The 24,442-nt window shown below is 49.9% G+C and overlaps 7 protein-coding genes across 7 annotated transcripts, besides 26 other annotated features; 4 read left to right on the top strand and 3 right to left on the bottom strand.

The window, feature by feature from the left end:
- Positions 1-2,066: part of a mobile genetic element that runs on past the window's edge.
- Positions 1-2,416: part of a mobile genetic element that runs on past the window's edge.
- Positions 1,831-1,867: a tandem repeat.
- Positions 2,065-2,144: a mobile genetic element.
- Positions 2,145-2,407: a dispersed repeat.
- Positions 2,179-2,242: a tandem repeat.
- Positions 2,253-2,416: a long terminal repeat.
- Positions 2,408-2,430: a mobile genetic element.
- Positions 2,417-2,420: a direct repeat.
- Positions 2,431-3,615: a mobile genetic element.
- Positions 3,608-3,967: a mobile genetic element.
- Positions 3,967-4,049: a mobile genetic element.
- Positions 4,033-4,084: a mobile genetic element.
- Positions 4,085-4,244: 160 nt separating this feature from the next.
- Positions 4,245-4,389: a dispersed repeat.
- A 138-nt stretch (positions 4,390-4,527) lies between these two features.
- Positions 4,528-4,713: a dispersed repeat.
- A 901-nt stretch (positions 4,714-5,614) lies between these two features.
- On the bottom strand, positions 5,615-7,160 carry EKO05_0007363 (uncharacterized protein; the record flags this gene model as incomplete). Its single annotated transcript, XM_038943445.1, has 5 exons — positions 5,615-6,200; positions 6,250-6,641; positions 6,690-6,794; positions 6,845-6,864; positions 6,911-7,160. The coding sequence occupies 5 exons, from the start codon at positions 7,158-7,160 to the stop codon at positions 5,615-5,617; spliced, it is 1,353 nt and encodes a 450-aa protein (XP_038794020.1).
- Positions 7,161-7,852: 692 nt separating this feature from the next.
- Positions 7,853-9,308, bottom strand: EKO05_0007362 (uncharacterized protein; the record flags this gene model as incomplete). The annotated part of the gene is made up of 6 exons (XM_038943373.1): positions 7,853-8,306; positions 8,377-8,774; positions 8,823-8,890; positions 8,949-8,985; positions 9,045-9,140; positions 9,192-9,308. 6 exons carry the CDS (start codon positions 9,306-9,308, stop codon positions 7,853-7,855), a joined length of 1,170 nt encoding a protein of 389 aa, XP_038794021.1.
- Positions 9,309-10,721: 1,413 nt separating this feature from the next.
- Positions 10,722-10,951: a dispersed repeat.
- Positions 10,952-11,813: 862 nt separating this feature from the next.
- On the top strand, positions 11,814-12,245 carry EKO05_0007361 (uncharacterized protein; the record flags this gene model as incomplete). The annotated part of the gene is made up of 2 exons (XM_038943312.1): positions 11,814-12,145; positions 12,197-12,245. The coding sequence occupies 2 exons, from the start codon at positions 11,814-11,816 to the stop codon at positions 12,243-12,245; spliced, it is 381 nt and encodes a 126-aa protein (XP_038794022.1).
- A 195-nt stretch (positions 12,246-12,440) lies between these two features.
- On the bottom strand, positions 12,441-14,399 carry EKO05_0007360 (uncharacterized protein; the record flags this gene model as incomplete). The annotated part of the gene is made up of 1 exon (XM_038947205.1): positions 12,441-14,399. One exon carries the CDS (start codon positions 14,397-14,399, stop codon positions 12,441-12,443), a length of 1,959 nt encoding a protein of 652 aa, XP_038794023.1.
- Positions 13,775-13,803: a tandem repeat.
- Positions 14,000-14,028: a tandem repeat.
- Positions 14,029-14,109: a tandem repeat.
- Positions 14,110-14,129: a tandem repeat.
- Positions 14,180-14,221: a tandem repeat.
- A 161-nt stretch (positions 14,400-14,560) lies between the features above and the next one.
- Positions 14,561-14,592: a tandem repeat.
- A 268-nt stretch (positions 14,593-14,860) lies between these two features.
- Positions 14,861-14,934: a tandem repeat.
- A 4-nt stretch (positions 14,935-14,938) lies between these two features.
- Positions 14,939-14,972: a tandem repeat.
- EKO05_0007359 (mitochondrial ribosomal small subunit component) lies at positions 14,973-16,137 on the top strand (the record flags this gene model as incomplete). The annotated part of the gene is made up of 2 exons (XM_038943447.1): positions 14,973-15,331; positions 15,717-16,137. 2 exons carry the CDS (start codon positions 14,973-14,975, stop codon positions 16,135-16,137), a joined length of 780 nt encoding a protein of 259 aa, XP_038794024.1.
- Positions 15,386-15,412: a tandem repeat.
- Positions 15,466-15,530: a tandem repeat.
- Positions 16,138-17,029: 892 nt separating the features above from the next.
- EKO05_0007358 (Cellulose 1,4-beta-cellobiosidase (non-reducing end)) lies at positions 17,030-18,172 on the top strand (the record flags this gene model as incomplete). The annotated part of the gene is made up of 1 exon (XM_038947206.1): positions 17,030-18,172. The coding sequence occupies one exon, from the start codon at positions 17,030-17,032 to the stop codon at positions 18,170-18,172; it is 1,143 nt and encodes a 380-aa protein (XP_038794025.1).
- A 1,735-nt stretch (positions 18,173-19,907) lies between these two features.
- On the top strand, positions 19,908-21,850 carry EKO05_0007357 (acid phosphatase pho5; the record flags this gene model as incomplete). Its single annotated transcript, XM_038943425.2, has 3 exons — positions 19,908-20,108; positions 20,160-20,580; positions 20,631-21,850. 3 exons carry the CDS (start codon positions 19,908-19,910, stop codon positions 21,848-21,850), a joined length of 1,842 nt encoding a protein of 613 aa, XP_038794026.2.
- Between the last annotated feature and the right edge of the window lie 2,592 nt (positions 21,851-24,442).

Genomic DNA, 24,442 nt, shown 5'->3' with positions numbered 1-24,442 from the left:
TATACATATATAAACGTCTACTAAGAGACTTCTTATAGTGCGTTTAAACTCTTTAGCATCTTCTAACACTATTTTCTCTAGTTTAGAAGAGTCCCTATACTTCTTCTCTTAGAAGAGTATACGCTAGCTTAAATAGTTTAGCTTAGGGTTTATCTAGTTAATCTAGGGTAATCTAAGGTGTATCTTATACCTTTATAGGTCTGTAACTACAAAAGGTATCTGTTAGACCTTCTATCTTCTACAGGAGTTAATAATAGATATTTCTACTGTAGTTACTCTATAGATAGGCAATTCTGCTCTGCCTATACCTTTAGCTACTATTTTATTTAATAGTGTAACCTCTAGATCCTGCTCCTTTACTAGGAGAACTAAAATTAAGTTTAGTTATAACCCTCTATCTATTAAGGCTTCTAAATTCTCTACGTTGCCTATAGATACTTTAACTGTAAGCAGGCGTATATATTCTAGGTACACTACCTTATAAAGAGAGATATTCTCCTTCTTCTTCTTAGATAATTTAATATAGGCTATAAGAGAGGAGATTAGCTCTTAGGTCCCTTGTCTTTTCCTAACTTATCTAGGGTAGGGTCTTTCTAGTTTAACTTTAGCTTTAGGCAGTTAGGGCAGTAGTAACTAGTTTCTCTATACTTAAGGTATACGTTTTAGGTCTTATATAGCCTATCTTAGCCCTTTTTACCCTTTACTAGCTCCTTATAGAACTTCTTAGACTTAAATAACTTTTTTAGGGTTTTTGTGTTCCTCTTTAACCTAGAGTTACTAAATTAGCGCTTCTATAGTCCTTTGTTAGTTATCTTACCCTTAGCTAGAGTCTTCTTAGGTAGCTGTTAGCTATGCTGACCTAGTCTTAAGTTAATAATATTAGCTTATTCCTCTACCTTTAGGATTATGTCCCTTTAATTATAAGGGATAAGAAATAAGTTTTCTTATATGCTAGGGAGTAGTATAGTAATATATTCTAGGACTTAAAGCTCTAGTATATATAAGTTGCCTAGTTTTTTCTATAATACACGTATAAAATCTAACAGATCTATAGGGGACTAAGATTTCTGCTGCTTATATTACTTTAAGGATTTATACGCTGCTTACTTGTATTTAGCTAGTATTCCTAGAGCATCTAGTATAATTCTTTTTAGCTCTTACTACGTTAGTTCCTAGGTTAGCTAATTACAGTAGTTAGTTATGCAGTAAGCCTGCTATAACATCTTTAGGTTCTCTAGAAGGTACCTTATACTAAAGTTAATCTTTTATTCCTCTATAAGGAAATTAACTAGAGATTAGAGGAAGTATCCCTTATAATCTCTCTTCTACTAGTTATATTTAGTGCAGTTGCGCTTTACGTACTTCTATAGAGGTTTAGGTTATAGAAGATTTATAGATAGGGAAGATTATAGTTTCTCTACCCCTTTTAGTACCTTTTAGAAGAATAGGATTATTACTAGATCTCCTTTGTTATATTTGCGTCTAAGTTTATAATAAGAGGAAAGTTTCTTATAGTCTTTTATCTCTTATAACTATTTACCTAAGTTTTCTAACTCCTGTTATTAATTACCTACTTCTAGGCTATTCTAGCCTTCTCTGGCTAAAGCTGCCCTACAGATACAAATTCTAGGGTAAGGTGTACTACCTAGAGGACCTACAGATCCTCTTAAGGCACTATAGACACTTAGTGTCTGTTAAGGTATCTCCTTATCTGCAGAGGGAGGTGTTACCTTACGCTCTACTAGCTCTCCTACAGGTAGGTTGTCTTAGTCCCTCTCTAAAGACAGTAAGCGTAGATAATTTAGTTTAAGACTTATAGTAGCTTAGGTCTATTTTTAATTATAATATAAGAGTAATTAGAATATAAAGAGTGTATAAGGCAATTATAAGAGAGGATAGGGTTAAAGAGGATAGTAGGTGTATTAAGGTACGTAGTATGTAGTAATAAGACTAATTACTAGAGTATTAGTAATAACCTCTAACACCTTTATATAGTCTGGGCTAGCTAGCCCTATAGTAGCTCGCCAAGACTAGCAGAGGTACCCCTAGGCCCAGCGCCTAACATTAGTCCTTAGAGGGATAGTCTAATTTAGGTCTATCTTCTCCTATACGTCTAGAGAGGCGTAGTAGGTCTATAGTTAATATAACTTAGGTGTGTAGGTTATGTAATCTATAAGAATTATTATTAAATTACATATTATTAATAGTAATATATTAAAAGGGTATTTTAGTAGTATTAGTAAGACTCTTAATTTTTAGATAATATACTTAATGTGTAAAGATAATAATAAAGGTAATTAATTTATAATTATCTGACTTAATAGCTAATTTTATGTGGGTGTGCCGCTAGCCTCTAAGTTAACCGAGGTTAACCCTAAAACCCCTAACTTGGTTCGGTAAGGTTGGTTATCTAACACCTCTACACTTAGCACTACTGCTAGTACGCACTGCAGACGTAACTGTTATCTTAATATTACTGTCCCTATTACGCTTAGGCAGTACCTAGGTAGGGCTGTAGTACAGCTAGTTTTCTATAGCTATAGTCTTAATATCTATAGTAATAGACTTATATCTTATAATAGCTATATTATAATTTATATAAGTTATACCTTAGTTTATTACTATGTTATAGATATTTATATTTAGGGCCTAGTAGAGCTGTAATAGGCGCTGTTCTCTGTCCTAGTAGAGGCTACTACTTTACACTAGTAGCTGCTTAAACTAGATAAAAAAGTCTAAGAACAACTTGTTAGGACCCTAATAGACGCTTTCTAGTTTTGCCTAGGCCTGTTCCTAGCTGTAGTTGTTGCTGTAGCAGAATTCTAGGTATACTAGGAAGTCCTCTAGGCTCTATACACCTTAGGTACCTCTAATCTTATAGAATAGAGCTATATCTTATTATACAGATATACTAAGCTAGAACTATATAAAGGTAAATATGTTCTATAGCCTACTAATAAAGAATCTATCTACCTGTAGCTTATGTTCTATTATAACCTACTACGCCTTAAATAAGGATTTATCCCTAGTAAAGGCCTTACCTATAAGAAGAGGTTTCTTATAGGCTGCAGATATCTGTATAGGGGCATGTAGGCCTAGGGTAGACGCTAAAAACAGCGCTTTATAAGGCAGGTTAGGGGCTAGAGTAGATATTAATAGGTACAGCATTGCTTTTAAGGAGGATAATAGGACTGTAGACGTAGGTCTAGTATAGGCGTTAGCTGTTTATACTAAAGACTCTATAAATGCGTATATATTAGAGTTATTATATTTAAGCAATACTATATGCTTATTAGTAGTAGTTAAGGCTTAATATAAGTTTATTATAAACTATAATATCTAGGCTATAAATTCCTAAAGGGTTAAGGGGACAGATTTGTCTAGGGGGTTATTCTAGGAGCTAGCTAACATAGTATAAGTGCTAGCTGTTCCCCTAGAAGAAGAGCTATAAATGTTATAGACTAGCCTTAAGGTAGAATATAATAAGGGTTAATATAGTATTATATCTCTTATAGAGGTAATACGTTACATGTCCTTCTAATATGTCTGTAGGGCACATAACCATCCTGTCTTACTTAAGGCTTAGACAAGGTCTAAGCCTATAACAAAGGTTAAATATAAACTATAAGGGTTATATTCCTACTAACTTATATACTAAGAAGATATAGTACTTATTAATAAGTAACTAGAGTTAGTCTAATAAAATATATAAGGGTGCTTGTAGACAAGCATATTATACTATACTTATTAATAAGTAGTTATATATATTATGCTTATTAATAAGTAGTAATATATATATTATGCTTATTAGTAAGCAGTTATATATGTTATGCTTGTTAACAAGCAGTTACGTGTTATCCCTCTCTGTTCTGTCCTTCTCCACAGTTTGTTCCTTCAGGGCGGAGTTAGGGGTCTTGGTTGGCTGGTACTTATGCTTGTGCCGTGCCCTGGCACAGGATCGTAACACGGAGTCAGGGGTCTTGGTTGGCTAGTACTTATGTTTGTGCCGTGCCCTGGCACAGGATCGTAACACTATCCTCTTTAGCCCTATCCTCCCTCGTGATCGCCTTGTGCACTCTTTACAGCTAGTGCTGTTGCTGCTAGAAGGTTCAGTACTTAGGACAAGAGAGAGATCTCTCTAAGTGGCTATAGGCGCGCGTTAGATCCTATCACCACAGATACCTGCTTGTCAGGCCTAGGTCAGGCCCTTATTAAGAAGGGGAGATATTGTTAGGCTCTCAGCCTTAGATTCTTAGCCTCAGGCATGTAGATGCGTTTACCTCTTACCTGTAATAGTAATAAGTACTGTTCTGGCCACAGTCTCACTATTAAAGTAAGCGTTGTTACCTTTTTAAGGCATGCTTGGCACAGTGGGCAGAGCCGTGGCCTTGACAGTAATCTCTTACTAAGCCTACTATTTAATGTCTTTTAAAACCAGAAGCCTAGCTACTTTATATATTCTCCTTTAAAGTCTGTAAAAGCAGAGGTATTATAGCAGAGTAGACGTTAGAGAAAGGGAGTATCTTAAGGCCACAGCTCTGCCCACTGTGCTAAGCATGCCTTAAAAAGGTAACAATGCTCACTTTAATAGTAAGACTGCGGCTAGAACAGTACTTATTGCTATTACAGGTTAGAGGTAAACACAACATATGCCTAAGGCTGCCTTTTAGGTCAGAGGTGGACGCATCTACATGCCTAAGGCTAAGAGTCTAAGGCTGAGAGCCTAACAGAGTAATTAACTAGATAGGAGGGCAGGCAGAAATAAAATACTAGAACAGGCAGCGTTGTTAAAATTATAGCTTTGTTAGTTATTAGTAGTTAGCGTGTTATAAAGCCTATAGACTAGAAACCTATCTCTATTTTAAAGTTTATGTAATACAGAGGGAGAGTTAATAGATCTAAATAAAGCTTAGCTTATGTAAAGGTGTAGTGAACTAAAAACAGAAATGCGCATAACAGTCTTCTAAAAACAGGGCTACAACAAACAGCTGTCCAGACAGGAGAACTTGTTGTTAAATCTTCTGGTCGTATGTGACAAGTGTGACAAGTGTTTTATAATATGAACTTATATTTCTCTTAAGGACTGTGCTGCGCATAGACATCTCGACCATCCTCATCTGACACGAAGATCAGGATTGTAATCTTTCCCTTTCTCATTTCAGACACAATATTCTCTCCAATCGATATTCAACCGCGCAAATTCCAAGGAGATCGTGGTGAGCGCGAGTACGGAATCTCAGGTTTGACGTCCACTGTCAATGGAGAAGTCTTTGAATATCTCCTTCAAACTGGAATCGATCATGTAGAATGCCTTCCAAAGCCAGAGCAGGTCAAGATTGCGAGGCTTGCAGTGAGCTACCTTTCGTCGGCGGAGCAAGCTGCCTTCTTTTGACGGCATGTTTTGAATCGAAGAGTTGCAAGCGTTGCGTACCTTTCGATTCATGATAACGATCCGCCATGGTTATTTATGGCCATAGCAACAACCCTCTCCAATATTGGGCAAAGTATTCGATGAACAGGACTTCGCAAGGGAACCACAGGCGAACCCAGACTAGCATGTGCCATGGAAGCCAAACGTCCAAACACCCCACTGTGTGCTTCAGCCGGTGATGTGTCATGGGCTAAAGGCGGACCTCCATGGTTGCTGTTGCTTCGAGAACTCTGGTGTATGAAGCGGCTGCAGATGAAACCCATCTTGAAACTGACCCGATGGCCTCGTTCCTTTACGTTTTGGCTGCTCACTGCCACCTGCACCGGTAAACGACTGGACCAGCGCCCTCGACGGTGTTCCCGGACGGGGTTTCATCTCATCCTGCCACTGCGTATGCGCATACTGCTCATGATACTTTGGTGTTTCCTCGTTTAGCTCTATTTCTTCCCAAGTTGAAGTTTGTTCTGGCTTCTGACTTCTTTGCGAAGTATTTGGCTCCATATCGTCTGGTGACCCTGTTCTCTTGCAAACGATTGCTGGAATGACAGAGACGGGAGCGGAGGCATATGACAGTGCCACTCTGAACTTCTGACCTTTTGATTGAATCAGTTTGGGTAGACATAGTGCACATGCCACAACAAAGACAAGAGAGACCTCCAGAGTTGTCCAGATCCCGATGAAGAGACCATTCCAGGATACGTCGGCCTCAGCAATGACTGCAGCAATGTTAAGGGTGAACCAGATCCGCATCGCTGAAGCAATGCATGCTCTGTAAATCTCGTCAGTCGTCCGTGGCCGCTGAACAAGGTTCTACTCACATCAGCCCTGTTGCAAACAACAGCGTGATGAACATCTTCCGTGCAAAAGGTACGTTAAGTTGCCATAAAGAAAGTGTCGGTAGAAACAAAACGACAACATCAGACGCCATATTGAAAGCTCCCTGACTCAGAATGATGTTATTCACATCATGGCACTTGCCGCCTGGCGTGAGTTTATCCCAGATCATCCGCCGGGGCTTGCAGTAGAACATCGTCCAAAATGTAAAGAAGGTATACACAACGAATGTTGCCGCGATCGTTGCCCATGCTCCGTACCACATGAATTTGTTGCCGCTGCGTGAGGGCGCGAAGAGGCGGAGATACTGCATGAGGATGGCCATCTTGACTACAAAACTGAGCGGGCAGTATATAATCTGTGCAATATTGGCCCACTATTACCGTGTTAACATTGCAACATGCTCCCGTGGAAAGTGACACACGTAGAGTTGATTGAACAGTTGACCCAGTGTGACCTGCCACTGGTGTACCCCTGCCCCCCATTTTACCATCTGGTATCCCATAGCGATCTCCGCTACAATCAAGGGCTGCTTCGAAGTCAGCATAGCAAGTCTGACCCGGAATCAGTTTACCTTACGAAGGTTAAGAACAGAAAATCTATCTATTGTCAGTTCCGATGATGGTTTGCACAGGTCGCCCTTACAGTCTGCTGGCTCCAAGCAGCCCATGATAGCAAGTTTGGTGTAGATTCGCAGTACTAGGAAGAGTCCTGGGATTGCAATGCATATTATTGCGACGATCAGAAACCAGATCTGGTCAGGACCATTGATCGTCATTGTGGTGTCTGCGCCTTTGGGTATCTGATCAGAGCCCATGGCGGGCAGAGAGAGTAAGAATTGTCGGTGATTCACGCCAGGTGGGATCTGGAGGCCACTGGGGACTAATTGCGACATGACGGCGATAAAGGCTATCGGATGGAAGAGACTGAGGATTGGGAAAAAGTACAAAACGAGTCTTGGGCTAAACAATAAATGATTTTGTACAATTATGACCACTGTTGAGATATACCTCCCAGGCCCGGAGATTTGCGTGCTTACTTGGACTCACCTATGTTTGACGTAAACAAGGAATATTATGAAACGCGGAAGGTGTACTTTAGAAGGCGCATAGCGGAGGTATGAAACGAAACTTCTTCCTTGCCTGCATTGTGGTCGTGACAGTCTGTGGCCGCAAGCTTTGACGGCAGCTACGATGGTAGATTCCAATTGATTGGCATGGAAATAAAAGGCATGGGCCCGATAAGTAGCATGGAGGAGTTGGGAAGAAGTCCGGAATGGATTGTGTCGATGTATGGGGCAGTGTGGACAACCTCGGGATTGTACACAAGGTCGGGCGGTGCAACACCAAACCTGACCTGAAGCCGTACAAAGAAAATTGACCACTAAAAAAAAGAAAAAATGGGTAAGCTCTATTATAGCCCGCTGATTTCCTACTTTGAGTTTATCCCATTTTTCTGGAGCTGAGGGGCAGTGGTGTTGGCGGAGTCAACGTTAATACGCCCACACACCCTCATCGACCCCTGCTACGCCGTAGTGATCTCAAGAATACAGTTTGCCCTAATTTGATCAAGCTCAAACACGTTGGACTAGATCTCCCACCTCTTCTTCGGTTGGCTGTTGATGTTGGTATACAAACCCTGACCACCCCGCGCTTCGACGCTAAGAGGGTCGATACCAACGGAATACGGTTCTTTGAAGCCATCTTCTCTATCGTTCGTCAATTCGTGTGTCGAGGTTCCGCTGCTACTGTTCAAGCTTTGATTTCCTCTGGTCTTGGTATGTTCCAGCTCGTAAGCCAACCCGTGGCTGTCGATTCGAGTCTCAACCACCTCAATCTCGTGGTTGATGAATATGGCAGAGATTGACTTTTGCACGACTGGCCAGAATATAGGAATAGATGCGGAAATGATGGCTAGGTCGATCTCGAGACATGAAATAATGATGCTAACAGGAGTCCACCATGTGAAATCAGGATAAGGGGAAAGACCGGCGCTGTGATCGACGATGGAGTACAAGCGCCATACCGACAGCATGACGACTCTAGTGAAGGTAGTTAGATGTCCCAAGTCCCAGGCTCTATTCCATGACACAGAGGGCAAAAGAAACTTACAATGCTCCAAACGCAAACACACCGGCCAAGGCCAATACGTTTCTGAAGTTCAAGTTAGGTGTGCGAAACAGTACCAAGGGCGTCATAAAAATGGCAAGATCGAAGAACATATTGCTGGCGGAGTGCGCCTCGAACATGGCGATAAAGGTTTCGCGGTCACCAAAGCCAAAGCCATAACACTTGCTCTCGACTGTGCGATGCCAATAGGCACCAACAGGAGAGCATGAAAACCAGCCCATGATACTGAATGCCAAGCCCCAAAGACTGACCACGGCCAGAAGGCCCAAGCAAAGCCATCTCATGCGGCCAGCCTTGAAGATGCGGAGGTACTGCAGTAGAAGTGACACCTTGATCAGTGCAGTCTCGGTAAGGTAGAGGTTGTGTTCGATATAAAACGACTGGTCGAATCAGTAGTCCGTACAAGCGAAGCCGAGAGACACACGCACTTGAAGGTAGTTTTCGATGTTGTCTATGCCGATGTACAGCATATGCTGTCCAAACCCATGGTCAACAGCTGTGCGTTTGGTCGTTAGCCGGCAATGAGAGTGGCTGCATGGAGAACAAAGACTTACAGAGACAGACTGTAATTGTTGCTGCTGTATTGCTGAGCTATGAAAATAGGAATCAGCGTCTGCTGGTATTCATGATACTCACTGAGATGCTCATACCGCGGAGAGGATCACAAAGAAGTCGTCCCAACCTGGTTCTCGGACTATTCTGAAGCGCACCCACAGTCGAAAGACGACCGCGATCCAAGTCACGACCTGCGGCTTTAGTCAACTCACGAGCCTGGGTTACCTCGAGGTTTAGCATACCAAGAACGGAATAATCGAGCCGTAAATCGTTTCCTTGCGATTTGAGAGAGGTAGGGGCTCATGCGGATCTGGAGCCTTCTGTATCATCTCAGCAAGCAGCGCATCCCAGGTCGACATCTTGCGAAGGCTCTCGCGGTGCGTAAAGTGGTGATCTTTGAAACGACGAAAAGACAACGGATTTATGACCCGTTTGGCTGCGGCTTCGAAGAGCACTTCTTAAGGCTGGCAGGGGAATCCCTCGTCTGTTCTCCGGGTGCACGGTTCGTAGTGGGCCTATTCTGCGCATGTCCCATGTATCTACCAGGTGCCAATTGTCGGCTAGTCAGATCAGGTGCAAGCACCCATAATCCCATATTATCTGGAGATAGGCGAGGTTGGTGACAGCGGGACCGACCTCTAAAAGTGCTAGCGCAACGGTCGACCATGCACCAGGTCGTTGATGTGGATTCAAAGCTACGACTGTATTTCCGATCGAGCGGATTTTCTCCATGGCTGTTGTTGGTGCAGTCTGCATCGGGCACAGATACCAACACGACTTGTGGGCTAGAAACGCCCGTGCACCTTCCCCTTCGGCCGCTCATGATGCAGGTATTCTGTCCTGTCCCAAGCCTTGAAGGCCGTCTTTTGTACTGGAGCAGCTGGCATCTTAGCCCAGGCACACAGGTCTGCACAGATAAGTCAAACAAACCATGAACGGGTTCCCAACGCACGGACATGCAGAGCCGCGGGCATCTTGGTCCTGCGTGTTGTAAGTAAGGGATGCCTATCTCTTGTCGCAGCTCGCCGAGAACCAACCTGCACATAACGCAGCTGTGCGAAGGATGTAATGGTGATTTCATGACTTCTGGAATCTGTTGCGGAGGGATTAATGGAAACTGTCGCTGCAGAACGGAAGCAGCAATTTGGCCAATCACCGCTGTAGTCCCGTCAGACGTGGGAATTTGCAAGGCGATGCAACAGGGGTAGGAGTCAGGCCGCACTTTGCATTGGACAAGGAAACGACTGAACTAGTTGCAAGTAGTAACGTTTGCTGTGGGAAGAATCCTTCCAGATTTGAAGGAGCCGTCGCATCGTTAGATAATTTCGTTGTACCAATCCCCCTTTCGCAGCCCTTGCGCAATGTCGACATGACCAGATACATACGCAGTTGCGATTTTACAAAATGTGTTTCATGAAGGAGACGCCATGTGGAGAATCGAGCCCCTGCAGGCGTTAGTCTGAACGATGCATCATTCGTCTCTATCGAGGCTCGTGGTCCGAGAACAGCCCCAACATACAAAGGTAAGATGAGAAGTGCCGCGCGGCGCGGACAGGCTCCGGTCCATCTTTTTCTTGAGCTTCCCCAGGGCTGGCCGTGATCAGAACACGTACTGCAGGGACTTCTGACTGACAGTCGTCCTCTGCGCAAGTACTAACATATGGGCTGCTGGTAGTTCTTGTCTGATCGCCGCATCTAACTTGGACGATGTGCCTTGTTTGTTGGATCGGAATATGCCTTTGCGAGTTGTACTCTCGCGACGAGATTTTATAATGATATCCGGCGAAAGTAGAGTCCCATAGCCAGTGCGGTGGGTCTTGTGCAGAAACGCATATTAATGTTTATAACGAGCGTGCACGGACGCTGATGAGGATGACAAAGAGAAAAGATGTCCGCTAATTGGTGGAAAGCCAAGAAAACCTCGGAAGTCGGACTTGCCAAGCCTCTGCTTTTTCTCCACATTGCACTGGCTATGGGACTCCATTTTCGCCGGAGACTATAGCACACGTTCGTCAGTAAAAGCGCCGGCCGACATGGCCATCAAAACTCGGAAAGATCGTGGTTAGTGTGGGAGCTTGGGCAAGTGCTGGTTTGAAGTTGAGGCTCTCTAAAGAGTGCACTACTCATGTGTGGAAGTGAAATGCCGGCTCATCGCGCTGTCAGTTTTGCACGTGCGTACTCCTTGCCGCTCGAGTTGTGGAACCGGTCAAGGAGGGCGAAGATGAGATGAAGTCATGCTTCAAGTTCTTCAAATTCGCGCCCTCCCAGTGGCCAACCAAGTTGGAGTCCGGAATAAGCACTTTCGAATACAGGAAGCTCAGACGATTGGTTGTGTTCGTGGTCAACTCGAGTACACGACACCGACACAATGACTAGAACGCTCCAGGACTCACCACCAGAGGTCCTGACATACCGAGGATTACCGGTCTCGTTGTAGGCGCACCGCCAATTAAAAAGTTTGCGCCGAGTGAGTTGCAGAGAAAATTTTCCTTCGAGATAGTAAGCGGTGAGAAGAGGATATGTCATACTGTGACGGAACCGGACGCCGGAAGTGATGTGTGGAGTGTGAAGACGACGGCCGAAAAGACCAGTGATGAGAAACGCTACGTCGTGAACGGCAGCAAGAAGTGGATCACCAACAACATGTTTAGCGACTACTTCATGACCCTTGTCCGCACAGGCGGACCTGGCGCTGGCGGGCTAAGCATGCTGCTCATACCAAAATTAGAGGGACTGAAGACACGGAAGTGGAGGTGGTTGCTGATCCCTTGAGCGCCACGACGTACTATTATGTCACGTTTGAAGATGTGCGGGTACCTGCGGCGTATTTGGTTGGAAAGGAAGGTGATGGTTTCAAGTAGACGATGGTCAACTTCAACCACGAACAACTCTGGATCGCATTCCAAGCAATAAGAGGGTGTCGAGTTGCGCTGGAGAATGCCTTCAGCTGCGCAATCAAGAGGGAGGCGTTTGACAAGACGCTGATCGAGCAACCAGTGGTGAGGCACAAGTTTGGCAATTGCGGGAGAATGGTGGAGAGCTTGCAGGCGTGGACGGAGCAGATCATCTATGAGCTGGAGAATCTGTCTGAGGCCGACGGTGCGGGGTTGTTGGGCGAGACGACGGCGCTGCTGAAGGTGAAGAGCGGAATGATCTGCAAATACATCGCCGAGGAGTGTCTCAAGATCATGGGCGGGTACGTTGTCGCCACATTGCCTCCGTCACAATTGCTGACCATAAACCGCAGACTCGGTCTTACCAAAACGGGTCAAGGTGCACGGATCGAGGCTTTCTAGCGTGCCGTTCCTAGTTACCCTGCGGCTCCGAAGAAGTGCTGATAGATTTGGGTGTAAGAGCGTTGGAATTGCACAAACAGGCCCAGAAGTTGAAGGCGAAGATGTGAACTTGACAATTGTTGTTCACCGCCAAAACGTTGCTATTATACAGGACCGACTACCCATTTGGACTCATGTCGCACCATGATGCACTCATCATTGTACCCGCCCTCTGACATTCTTGCTGAAAAAGCCAGAGCGAACATCGACCCTTCGCAGCTCTCGCAGCACCCTTTCTAGCTCTTCTTCGTTTGGGTGCCAGGCAGGCCGAATCTCCTCCCAGGCGGTCAAGGTACGGTCAGCGTCTGTACACCGCTTGAAAGCCTTCAAGGCTGCAATCACGGCCGTGCTAGAAAGCCATGTGCGCTCTGGGTCTTGGGCTGCGGCCTCGAGGAACTGGGCCCATACTCGCTCGAGCTTGTCGGCCGTCCATGAGGAGTAGCGAACGCCACCAAAGGAAGCGAAACCGTGGAACATGACGATGAAGGTGGTGCCCTCTATGGGGACAGAGTTGTACCGCATCTCCTGCAGCAGCTCGTTGACGCGGTCAATGTTTCCCGCTAGGGTAGCATGGTATCGTATGAGCAGCGAATAAGTGCGCGAATCTGGGGCTATTGGCGCGTAGTTTTGCAGCTCGTTCCACTCCTCCTCCTTTTGCGTGCGTTTGAGTAGTCGAGCTTGGTGGGTAAAGTGCAGACCTACGGCTCGGCGATCTCTCCAGTTGTTGGTAAGAAACCGGTGTCCTGGAGCGGGGAGGAGTCTGGCCGCATGCAACTTCTTCATGCGCTCAAAGACGTGCTCTGCGGCTGCGGGCTCGCCGGCGCGAAAAAGGGCGGCTATGACGGCATTCATGACGGCGGTATCTACAATGTCGCCGGCTTCGACGAGCTCTTTGTACGTCTGTCTGACGGCGTTGCCATTCTGCAGCACGCCATGGTAGTAGAGCAGGGAGATTCGGAAGTGGCGATGCAGCTTGAGGTTGCGGGCTCGCAGCTCCTTGAGGAACGTCTCGGCTAGAGTATATTTGCCGGCCTTGACGGCGACATCGAAGAGGACGTTGAGGGTGACGAAGCCGCCCTTGACGCCAGCGCGGTGTTCCATGTCGCGCCATACGCTGAGGGCCGAGTGGACTTGGTCAGCCGAGACCCTGCCCATGCAACGGCCGGCAAAGTAGATGGCTGTGGTCCACTCTGCCTGGGTGATGTGTATATGCGCGGTCTTCATGTCGTCAAGTATAGACATGAAGCGCTGCATGGCTGTGGGAGAGGGCCGTTGGACAATGGAGAGATGGTGCAGCAGGCTGCGGATGGTGTCTTTGTCGAGGTAGACGACGCCTGGCGAGGGCAGCTTTCTGTACGTTTCGAAGACGTGTTGGTGGGGGGATTCGTCGTCCTGGAGGAGCTTGTTGAGGCGGCGTATGTGGAAGTAGTCGATGGCGTTGCGGAGCGGCCAGGGCTCGTGGTTGTCGCCCACGTTCCAGATGAGGAGACCGTCGTCGTCGATGGCGTTGTCGTCTTCGGGGCGGGTGTCGAGCTTGATGCCGTAGTAGTCGACCATGGCCTGGAGCTCCTTCTTTGCAAACTGGCCGGCCTTGCTCAAGGGTCCGTGGTGGCCGGGCTTGGTGGTGAAGGCGCGGTGGCCATGATGGTGGGCGTGTTGTTGGGCGTGCGGTGGGAGGCGCTTCGGACGCGTTGTGTGCTGCTGTGAGGATTGGAGGGAGTGGGTGTGGGCGTGGGCGTGGGCATGCGGGTGCGAGTGCGAGTGCGAGTGCGTGTGCGAGTGCGAGTGCGTGTGCGAGTGCGAGTGCGTGTGCGTGTGCGTGTGCATGGGCTTAGCGTGGGCTGGACAGGAGCCAGCGCGCACAAGGGCGTGGATGAAGAAGGCGTCCATGGGGTCGCGGTCGCTGGCGCTGGCACTGGCACTGGCACTGACGCCGGTGGAGGCATGGGTGCGCGGAGCATGGTTCAGCGCCGAGCGACGGTAGCCGCGGCGAGATGGCTTCGTCTTGGTCTTGGTCTTGGTGTGAAGCTGCAGGCGGGGCCACAGGAAGGCGAGCAGGGGCGCGTGGTTGGGGGAGGCTGCGGAGGTCCGGTCGAGGGTGCGGAGGAGGGACATGAGCGTTCGCGCATCGTGTCAGTCAGAGGCGGCAGCAGCTTGGGGCGCGGTCCATGGAGATCAATTGCCTGACTAACGCAGCCCCATTGGCACCGGGGCACTGGGACGGGGAGAGAAGGAGAAGAGGAGGAGGAAGAAAGCGAGTGTGACGGCGGGGAGAGGCCGGCGCTGGTGCTGGAGCGGGTGCGGGTGCAGCGCGGCGCGGTAAAGATTTCGGGGCCCGAGTCTTGGCGCGTTTTTTTGAGATGCGTAGGCGTGGAGAAGCATGGGCATGGCACGCAAGGTCGAGGGATCGAGGGCTTGAGGGATTGACCAGCACCAACGTCCTGTCGGTTACGCCTCTGTCTTGACACTCTGCAGCACAGTTCTGTAGGCACAGCGCGTACTGTCTGCACTGTCTGCACCGCCTGCACCGCCTGCACCGCGCCCTTCACCACGCCCGTCACTGCGCCCGTCGCTGAACCACGTCCACCACATCCACCACGTCCACCACGTCCACCACGTCCACCACGTCCACCACGTCCACCACGCCCACTACACCCCCCGCACCCCCCGCACCCCCGACCGCCCGCCATGGGTCACTACAACTTCGCGCCTCTCCGCGTGCGCCAGACTGCAAAGGCCCTCTACGACGCCAAGCGCACCTCCAGCCTGCCCCAGTGGTACGACGTGGTCGGCAACATCCCCCCCGGCGAGACTCTGGCCCGCCCCGTCCTGCGTGCCCCGCGCGTCAAAGGCGCAAAAAAGGCCAGCAAGCTGTTCAAGCCGCTGCCCATTGCCTACCCGGAGGACCAGCTGCGCTCCGACTTTTTCGGCGATCACCCGTGGGAGCTGGCCCGCCCACGCCTCGTCGTCGAGGACTCGGGCAACGATGCCAAGGCCTACGACTGGTCCAGGATTAAGCAAAAGGGCAAGCAGATGGACGGCGAGAGGTATGTTTGACTCCACCCACACCATCCCCTCACCTCGACACCTTTACTTGATCTTCACCTCACCTCACCTCACCTCACCTCTCCTTCACACCTTTACTTTGTCTTCACCCCACCGTGATCTCTTTACTTGATCTTCACCTCACCTCGACACATTTACTTGATCTTCACCTCACCTCACCACACTTCACCTCTCCTTCACACCTTTACTTTGTCTTCACCTCACCGTGACCTCTTTACTTGATCTTCACCTCACCTTCACACCTTGACTGTATCTTCACAACACCCTCACCACACCTCACTCCACGTTCAATACCCTACACACTCACCACCTCACCACCACCCTCTCCATCCACCTCCTCGCCTACTCATATACTCACCCCCGCAGCGTCGTCCAGCGCCAACTCTGGCTCATGAAACACCGCCACATGTCCAAAGCCTCTGCCTACGACCACGCCCGCCGCGAGTTCTACCACCACCGCCACCTCGCCGAGATCCGCGCCCGCATTGCAAAGGAAGAAGCCACCCACGTCGGCGCCTACTTTGGCAAGGGCCCGCTCGAGGTCGGCATGGCCCTCGAAGACCGCGCCTGGGAGAACTGGAAAGCCTGGGCCAACCAGCAGATCGAGGAGGAGCAGAGCATGCGCGCTCAGATGTTCTCCGGGCCCCAGAACGAGGACGCTGGCGTGAGCGCCCTGAGCACGGCAGAGTACGAGAACGCAGTAACAGAACTGGACCCCATGGCCGCCGCCACACCCAACACGTCTGCGTCAGCAGCTCCAAGGGGGGGAGTAGTTGCGCATCCATAGCCCGCCACTAGGCGCGTTGGCATCATGTACTGATATTGTATGTTCGTGTAGATAGATCCACCATTGCATTGTTGGTCTTGGCCACAGAATCGCCAAGATGCACATGTTACATGACAGCCCGTGACGACTGCGACAGGACCTTGTGCAATCCTCTCACCGTCTCGCCGCCGCCTCGCCTAGACACCATCGATCAGGTACAACCTGAGCTCAACCTCAGGTCGTGCTTGGCCCGGATTGCGCTAGAAGACGCATGGAACACGACATGTGATGGATGTAATGTATACTGCATGAATGCAGGTACTACCTACTTGACTGAGCTATACGGCATCTCGGAAAACAACACGTCGGCTGACACCATACACACACCCACCCGTGGCGAGCGGAGTGGAGGCTCTGCAATGCCGGGGCACAAGGCGGCTAAATGCCAGGTACAGATTGACCTGCGTATACCTACCCGGCAAGCAGCGCTTGGCTAATCTAAGTAGCAGCGTTGTAGGCAAGAACTACAACACGAAAGGATCGCCCTTCCGATCCTCTCGGAATACCAGCGTCCTCGTCAGCCCACACTCGGCGACGCGCTTTTGGCAGTGGACACACCATCCCAAAACAAGGCATATCATCTCATACACTTAACCTGCAGACAGGGCAACCCTAGAAGAGTGGGGAGCCTTTTCTTGGCAAGCCAGGCTGGCGTTTATTGTTGTATGTAATCAGCACTATGCAACGGGCCGCCAGCACCGTATACTGAACTCGAAAAGGGAAGCCCCTGGCGGCGGATAGCAATACCAACACCAAGGGTAGGTTGGCTATGACCACGTCCGATATATAACACTTCCGGACGTACCTCGTTACTGCACGCAGCCAGCCCAAAGCTTCACGTCACGCAGGCAACATGGTACACTTCACCTCCCTCATCCTGGCCACGGCCGCCGTCGTTGGCAGTGTCGCGGCCGCACCCGAGCCTGATGTCAACCCCTTCCAAGGGAAAGACCGTCATGTCGTTTCGAGCTATGGCAAGAAGCTGGAGCAGACCATTGCCGCTTTTCAAGCCAAGAACGATACCCTCCATGCTGCCCGCACCCGCACCGTTCAGCAGAAAGTCTCCACCTTCACATGGGTCACCTCGCGCGCCCACCTTTCCAACATCACCACCACCATCGCCGAGGCTCGTCAGCAGAAGAAAAAGGGCAAGGACATGATTGTTGGTCTGGTCTTGTACAACCTCCCGGACCGGGACTGCTCCGCTGGCGAGTCTGCAGGCGAACTCCAGATCGACAGCGATGGCTACCGGATCTACAAGTCCCAGTTTGTCGACAAGTACGCCAAACTCGTCAAAGAAGCCAAAGACCTTACCTTTGCCATTGTTCTCGAGCCCGATTCCCTTGGTAACGCAGTCACCAACCAGGGCATCGAGGCTTGCGCAAAGGCAACGCCCATCTACGAGCAGGGCATCGCGTATGCCATATCCAAGCTCCAGGCCGCCAACATCCACTTGTATATTGATGCCGCCCATGGTGGCTGGCTGGGCTGGGCTGACAATCTGAAACCAACAGCCCAGGTCTTCGCAAAGGTCGTCGCCATGGCAAAGAAGCTGAACCCCGCATCCAAGATCCGTGGTTACGCTACCAACGTTTCTAATTACAACTCGTTCAATGCAAAGGTTCGTGAGAACTACACTGAATACTCCCCCTCATGGGATGAGTCGCACTACGCCTCAGCCCTGGCACCGTATCTTGAGGCAGAAGGCCTCCCAAGCAAGTTCATTATCGACCAGGGCCGTGTTGCGATGTCAGGCGCGAGAGAGGCGTGGGGCGAGTGGTGCAACGTGAGCCCCTCTGGCTTCGGTCCTCTGCCGAGCACCAAGACCGACAACGCTCATGTTGATAGCCTGGTGTGGATCAAGCCCGGTGGTGAGAGTGATGGTCGCTGTGGCCTGGAGGGTGCACCGGCTGCTGGTGCGTGGTTCGATGAGTATGTGCAGATGTTGGTCAAGAACGCTGATCCCCCGCTGGAGCCGACCTACAAGAAGGTGTGAAGCCTGCCGAGTCTCTTCTTGGTGCTGTGGCGTTCATCGTTTGAAAGATAGGTAGATTCCGAAACAGCGTCAATAGAAGCCTACTTCTCGCCTACCCTCCCGCCCTTTTAGCTCTGGGGAGTCAGCAGTAGTCCCATCTGATAGCAGTTGATCTCACACACCGTGTCACACCGAAGGCTGAGGCACGTTCGATCGACCTGATTTCATTTCCACCAAGGATATTTGATGGCTGCGCTGAGATTGTCGGGCCCTAGGCCAATGACTGCTTGCGTGAGGAGGGGCTGTCCTCTTCCCAGTAGGCCAGAGCGTGGCCGTCCATGTTCTCACCGGGGAATACTTCTTGTTCATTCCTCGAACATTTCAAGCACATCAAGGTATGCAGCATGGCCGACACGGCGTCTACTCGTGCAAACCGCGTTTGGATCGGATCCAGGGGCAAATGATGACATGGGTGCAGATGGGTCCGGACATGCAGCATGAATCGCCCTGTGTACGTGCAGTACACGATCCTCGCTCGTGGCATCAGCGTACCTTTGCATCCTTAGCGTGGTGACCATTGCATAGCTAACAGGGTGAGCGTGTAGAAAGCAAAGGGTATGAGTGGTACAGCCTTGGGCGCAGTGGGCTTCAATGACTTCATACTAGCCCGCAGATACGATACTTGCTGATCTTGGGCAGCTTCTTAAAAAGCAATCTTTCGTTGGCAGTGATTCAGCTTACAGACATTCGAGCAGGCAGGCAGCGCCAGTAGGACCCTCCCAGGGTCTAGGCCGGCGACAGCGAAGGTTGCAACAAGATCGAGTCCCGTGTCTAGATCGGCCCTTGTCTTTTTCCACGGAAGAGCTGCCGGCAGGGACCAGCGCCATGCTAGCTTACCATGTCCTGCCTCACCACTCCACTGGGGCACTGAAGTGGAACGCGTGCAGGAAGAGAACTTGGCTGGCACGAACACACTGCTCTGCCGGAGCAAGTGCTCATCCACAGGGAGCCTCATGTGTGCAGGGCAGGGTGCGGACGAGGCAGTCAAATTGGTAATGATGGCCCTTGAATGTACAGAATGGAGGCTTGATGCTTCATCTTACAGAGTGGATGCAGAAGGAGGCCAAATCATTTCCAAACTCGGAGCCATAGCCGTAGCCGGCGGCAGTAGCGAGATCCCAAGCAGAGGGTAGACGAGGTCGTTCTCATCCATGGCCGAAGTGGTCCAGGGCGCCGGCGTATACCAGTGTGCATTTGCGAAGCTGTGGAACAGGATCAGCAAAGGCCAGGAACCTCGTGCATCAAGCTCAGCATGGATCAAGCACTCGTCAGGGCGGTGCGAACTGGTGCCCACCACGTACACGCCACGCAGCCACGGTATGCCGCGGTTTGGCAAGCATGCACAAGCATGGAGGATCGAAAAGCATCGCGTCGTATCAGCGATGTTGGAGTGGTGTCGCCAAGCCCCACGTTTCTCCACGCGGATCACCCATTGGCCAGGCCGTCTCCGCGCTGCTGCTGCACACGGACGCGCTTGCCCAACATCGCACTCTGGACACTCGAGGTTGAGCGGCTGCCACGACTAACAAGCATTGTGGCGCCTTGGGCCTGCGACCGAAGGCCATGGTTTGCAAAGCAGGCCTCTCCATCCCCGGCCGGCCCGTCTCCAGCATTGCAAATCCGACTGCGTGCTCGTGTGCCGAGCCGTGATTGGCCAGCGAGGCACCGCTCCTTCACCAGCCAAGCAGCCCTCACCATGCCACTGCAGAATACTTGCGCAGTTGCGGACTCGGTATATAGCTTGTGCGTGTGCCCAGCTTCCTACCCAGCCCAGGTTCAACAAGCCTCGTTTAATTTCTTGACTTTCTTGGTTCCGGCTCGGCGAAGCTTCATCCACAAGATGGCTATCAGGACAGCAGGCGGGAACAGCGCGTTCCACAATACCGTCAACGACTTCGTACGTGACTCCTGTCCAACTCGCCACGGCCATCCAACTGACATCCGCCAGGCACACATCGAAGATCCCGCAGAACGCAGACGCCTTGCGCTCGCTGAAATCGACAAGGCGCCCTTTGGCTGGTACCATGTTCGCGCCATTCTCGTGGCTGGAACTGGCTTCTTCACAGACAGCTATGACATCTTTTGCGTCTCTCTCTTGACCATCATGCTTGGCATCGTCTACAAGCACGACAACAAGGGTGTCCTCCTTACTCCCCAAGACACCGCCATCAAGCTCTCTACTTCGGCTGGTACTGTCCTCGGCCAGGTCGGCTTCGGCGCCCTCGCAGATATCGTCGGTCGCAAGAAGATGTACGGTCTCGAGCTAATTCTGATCATCGTTGCCACGCTCGCTCAGTCGCTCGTCGGCCCCGGTCCTGGCACATCCGTTGTCGGTCTAATCATTTTCTGGCGTGTTTTGATGGGTATCGGTAAGTTGCAATCTTGGGAGAGCGATATACACTTGTCTAACAAGCGCCAGGTATCGGCGGCGACTACCCTCTCTCTTCCATCATCACTTCTGAGTTTGCCACTACCAAATGGAGAGGTGCTATGATGGGCGCTGTCTTCGCCATGCAAGGTTTCGGCCAGCTCGGCGGTGCCATCGTCATGGTGTGCTTGACTGCTGGCTTCAAATCCAAGCTGGACAAGGCTACCTCATATGCTACTTGCACTGGTGAATGCCAGATTGCAGTTGATAAGATGTGGCGCGCTTTGATCGGTATCGGTATTGTCCCAGCTGTGTGCGCGCTCTACTTCCGCCTTACGATTCCCGAAACTCCGAGGTACACCTTTGATGTCGCTCGCGACATCGAGAAAGCAAACGCCGACGTCAACCAATTCGTTTCCGGCAGGAAGGGTGAAGGTGAGGTCGATGACATTGTTGCAGCTACCACTCGCCAAGCGTCTGTTGCTCAGCTCGAAATCCCCAAGGCTTCTTTCTCCGACTTCTTCCGCTTCTACGGTAAACTCAGGAACGGCAAGATTCTTTTCGGAACCGCCATGTCGTGGCTCTTGCTTGACGTCGCCTTCTACGGTCTTGGCTTGAACTCTAGCACTGTCCTCCAGGCTATTGGATACGGCGGTGGTGATACTGTATACCACAAGCTTTACAACTTGGCCGCTGGAAACTGCATCCTCATCTGCGCTGGTGCGATCCCCGGATACTGGTTGGCTGTCGCAACCATCGATACCGTCGGACGCAAGATTCTTCAGCTTGTTGGGTTCATCATGCTCACCATTCTCTTCCTTATCTGGGGATTTGCCTACCATCACCTCAGCGGCCATGCCATGCTCGCAATTTACGTTCTTATTCAGCTCTTCTTCAACTGGGGCCCGAACACTACAACCTTCATTGTGCCTGGCGAGTGTTTTGTCACAAGGTACAGGTCCACATCGCACGGTATCTCAGCTGGAGCTGGAAAAATTGGTTCTATTATTGCCCAGGGCGCCATCTCTCCTCTCCGTACACGAGGTGCTACCGCAAAGAACGCTAACCCTTGGCTCAACCATGTTATGCAGATCTTCTCTGCTTTCATGTTTGCTGGTATCTTTACCACTCTACTTATCCCCGAAACTAAGAGGAAGACTCTGGAGGATCTTTCTCAAGACTGGGATTTAAGTGAAGAATCCCAGTACATGTCTGAGTCTATTGATGGAGCGCATGAAGGCAAGTCATCGCGCGAAGTCACTGCATCGTGATCAGGTTTATTAATCTGCCGGAGCCCCAAGGTATTGGTCTGTGGCTGAAGATGGAAAGTGTCTTTTATTGTTATACCGTGTAATTAACTACAAACATTACCCAAATTTCACTCTTGACTTAATTCTTTAAATCGAAGGAATTAGCGTGAACCCAACCTCCGTATCCGAACCCTTGACGAATCTCGCACACAGTACATTGTTCACCGCCGCCCGGCAATGGAACAAAGACGTCCTTGTTGCGCATGTCACCGCAGCCCTTGCATCGACGGTACACTAGGGAATATGGATCAATTGTAAAGGCACCGCGTGGGACCTCTCTCTTGATCTGCTTGTCGACGATAGTCTGGTCCAGATTCCACTTTGCGGCATCGAACATGGGGCGGTCGCCTCGCCTCACTGCCTGAGCCAATGCTCGCACAGCGTCTCGAACGACAGGGTCGTTCTTCGCCCAGGAAAACCTGACAGCTAAATAAGTGTCGTGTCGACGCTTGGGCACTATACAATTCAGTGCGACGCTGGCACCCTGTAGGAAACAACTTGACTGCCGACGAGTCCCTTGACGAGATACTCGTTCAACTGAGGGAAGTCGACGGTGCGCTTGAGGAGGATGCGCCAGAGGAATGGACGCTCGCAGAAGTACAGGAGTCTGTGGAGATCGTGGTTCACAACGCCGAGGACGATATCGAAGCCACCAGGGAGAAGCTCGAGATTTTCAACATGGCCGAGGACGATACCGTCAATGCTAAGGCCGAGCTGGACGTGGCCAAGCCCGCGGAGTCGGCTGCTCTCACCCTCCTGGTAGCGGCGAAGCCCCGCAAGGTATCAGTACGTGACAAGTAGCTTCGAGCTAATGGTCCTCACTAACATGTCACCAGCGTAACAAGAAGTTCCTGAAGTTCGATCTTGCGGCTTCGCATGCTGAGCCTAAGGACACGGAAGCTACTGATCTCCCTCCTGAACCGCGAACTCCCTTCGGAAGTGTTTCCTTCGCCGACGCAGCTAGGTCTGGCTATGCCCCGACAGGAGGTACGTCGCCTTCAATCAATGTGACGCTCATGGGCTTATAAGTGTAGGCAAGGTGGTAAAGAAGTAACTTTGTACCCACGTACATCCAGGTTGCTTCTTGGCAGATTCGTATGATCTGAAGCGACTTCAACATAGCCTACCAACTGCACAGATATTATTGAGGATCTATTTACCTTCTTGCAGCTGCCTTGGGGGCAACCCGGACACTCCTGGATACCAAAAGGCTAGATGCTCGCTCGTTAGTGTTTGTGCCTCTAGGGGACAAGGTTGGAAGGCTGGACCAAAGCACGGAGATGTAGGCAGCGTTTGTAGAAGATTACAGGATGAAAATAGATAAGACTAGTCGCTCTCTGTCTTCCCGCGCCTGTACTGCCGTCTGCTGATCTTATGAGCCTGCTTAGAAAACCTACCCACAACAAATTGAGTCAATCAGTAGACCTTTGCCCAAGCCAATTGGAAACCTCGCATGGTATATCAGCTGGCTCCGGAAAGATTGGCTCCATTATTGCTCAAGGTGGCATCTCTCCTCTCCGTACCCGTAGCGCCACCGCGAAGAACGCCAATCCTTAGCTTAACCACGTCATGCAAATCTTCTCTGCTTTCATGTTTACAGGTATCTTTACTACCTTGCTTATCCCAGAAACAAAGAGAAAGACTGTAAGTTAGACCCCTTTCCCTTCCATTTTAGACAATGTACTAACAAGTTTTCAGCTCAAGGATCTTGCTCTCGATTGGGACATGGGCAATGAGCACATTTCGGGCGCTTCCTTGACCAACAAGAGCGCTGAGCGCGGAAGCGATGATGAGCCTAAGGTTTAAGGCCGGGTCTCGAGACGGTCTCGAGTTTTCATTCAATTCTAATAGATATCCTTCGTTAAGCGTTATTGTGTGCAACAAATCGCTTCTAATACATTATGGTCTGTTGGGACATTTGATCCACATGCGGAAGAAAAACACAATGAAGCCACAACTCAAGAACAATCTATCTCGATTGATACCAAAAGATCTCGGTATCACTCTACGCTAACAGCATCGGCAGGAGGCTCTCCAACTTCGCAAAATCCAAGCTTTCGATATCTTGATTCCTCTTGTATACAACCATGTCATATCGGTCCCACAGACTCTATACAGCACCTATTAGATCTCAGGCTATGGAGGACGATGTGTAGCCTACTCTACTGTGAAGTTGAAAGACAGTGCATGGTAGAGACAGCATTTAACAAGCTTCTCCTCGGTTGGCCACACACGAATTTACGAGTCAGGGACTGGCAGCCGTGTCTGGATCTCTGCGCAATCTCTCTGAGCGATGGGGTATGTCAGCTCATCTGCCTGTCTCAGACAAGAGGCACATGAGCCAAGCCTTCGTGAGACCTCTTGAGCCGCGATGTATGGAGTCTGCGGTCTTACGGTCTTCCCAAACTAGACTGCTGACAAACAAAAAAGCTTGGCACTTATGGCGTGACGCCATAGATATACAAGCTCGCGGACGAGCTTACAAATGTCTACTGATTATCAAGCAGATATTCATGTACAACTGCTCTTAACACGGTAAACGCCCTTTTTGTA

This window comes from Ascochyta rabiei, chromosome 12 (assembly GCF_004011695.2).
Source record: "Ascochyta rabiei chromosome 12, complete sequence".
Classification (NCBI taxonomy): Eukaryota; Fungi; Ascomycota; class Dothideomycetes; order Pleosporales; family Didymellaceae; genus Ascochyta; species Ascochyta rabiei.
Note: the sequence above shows the minus strand (reverse complement) of the source record. Positions and strands in the feature narration are given on the sequence as shown.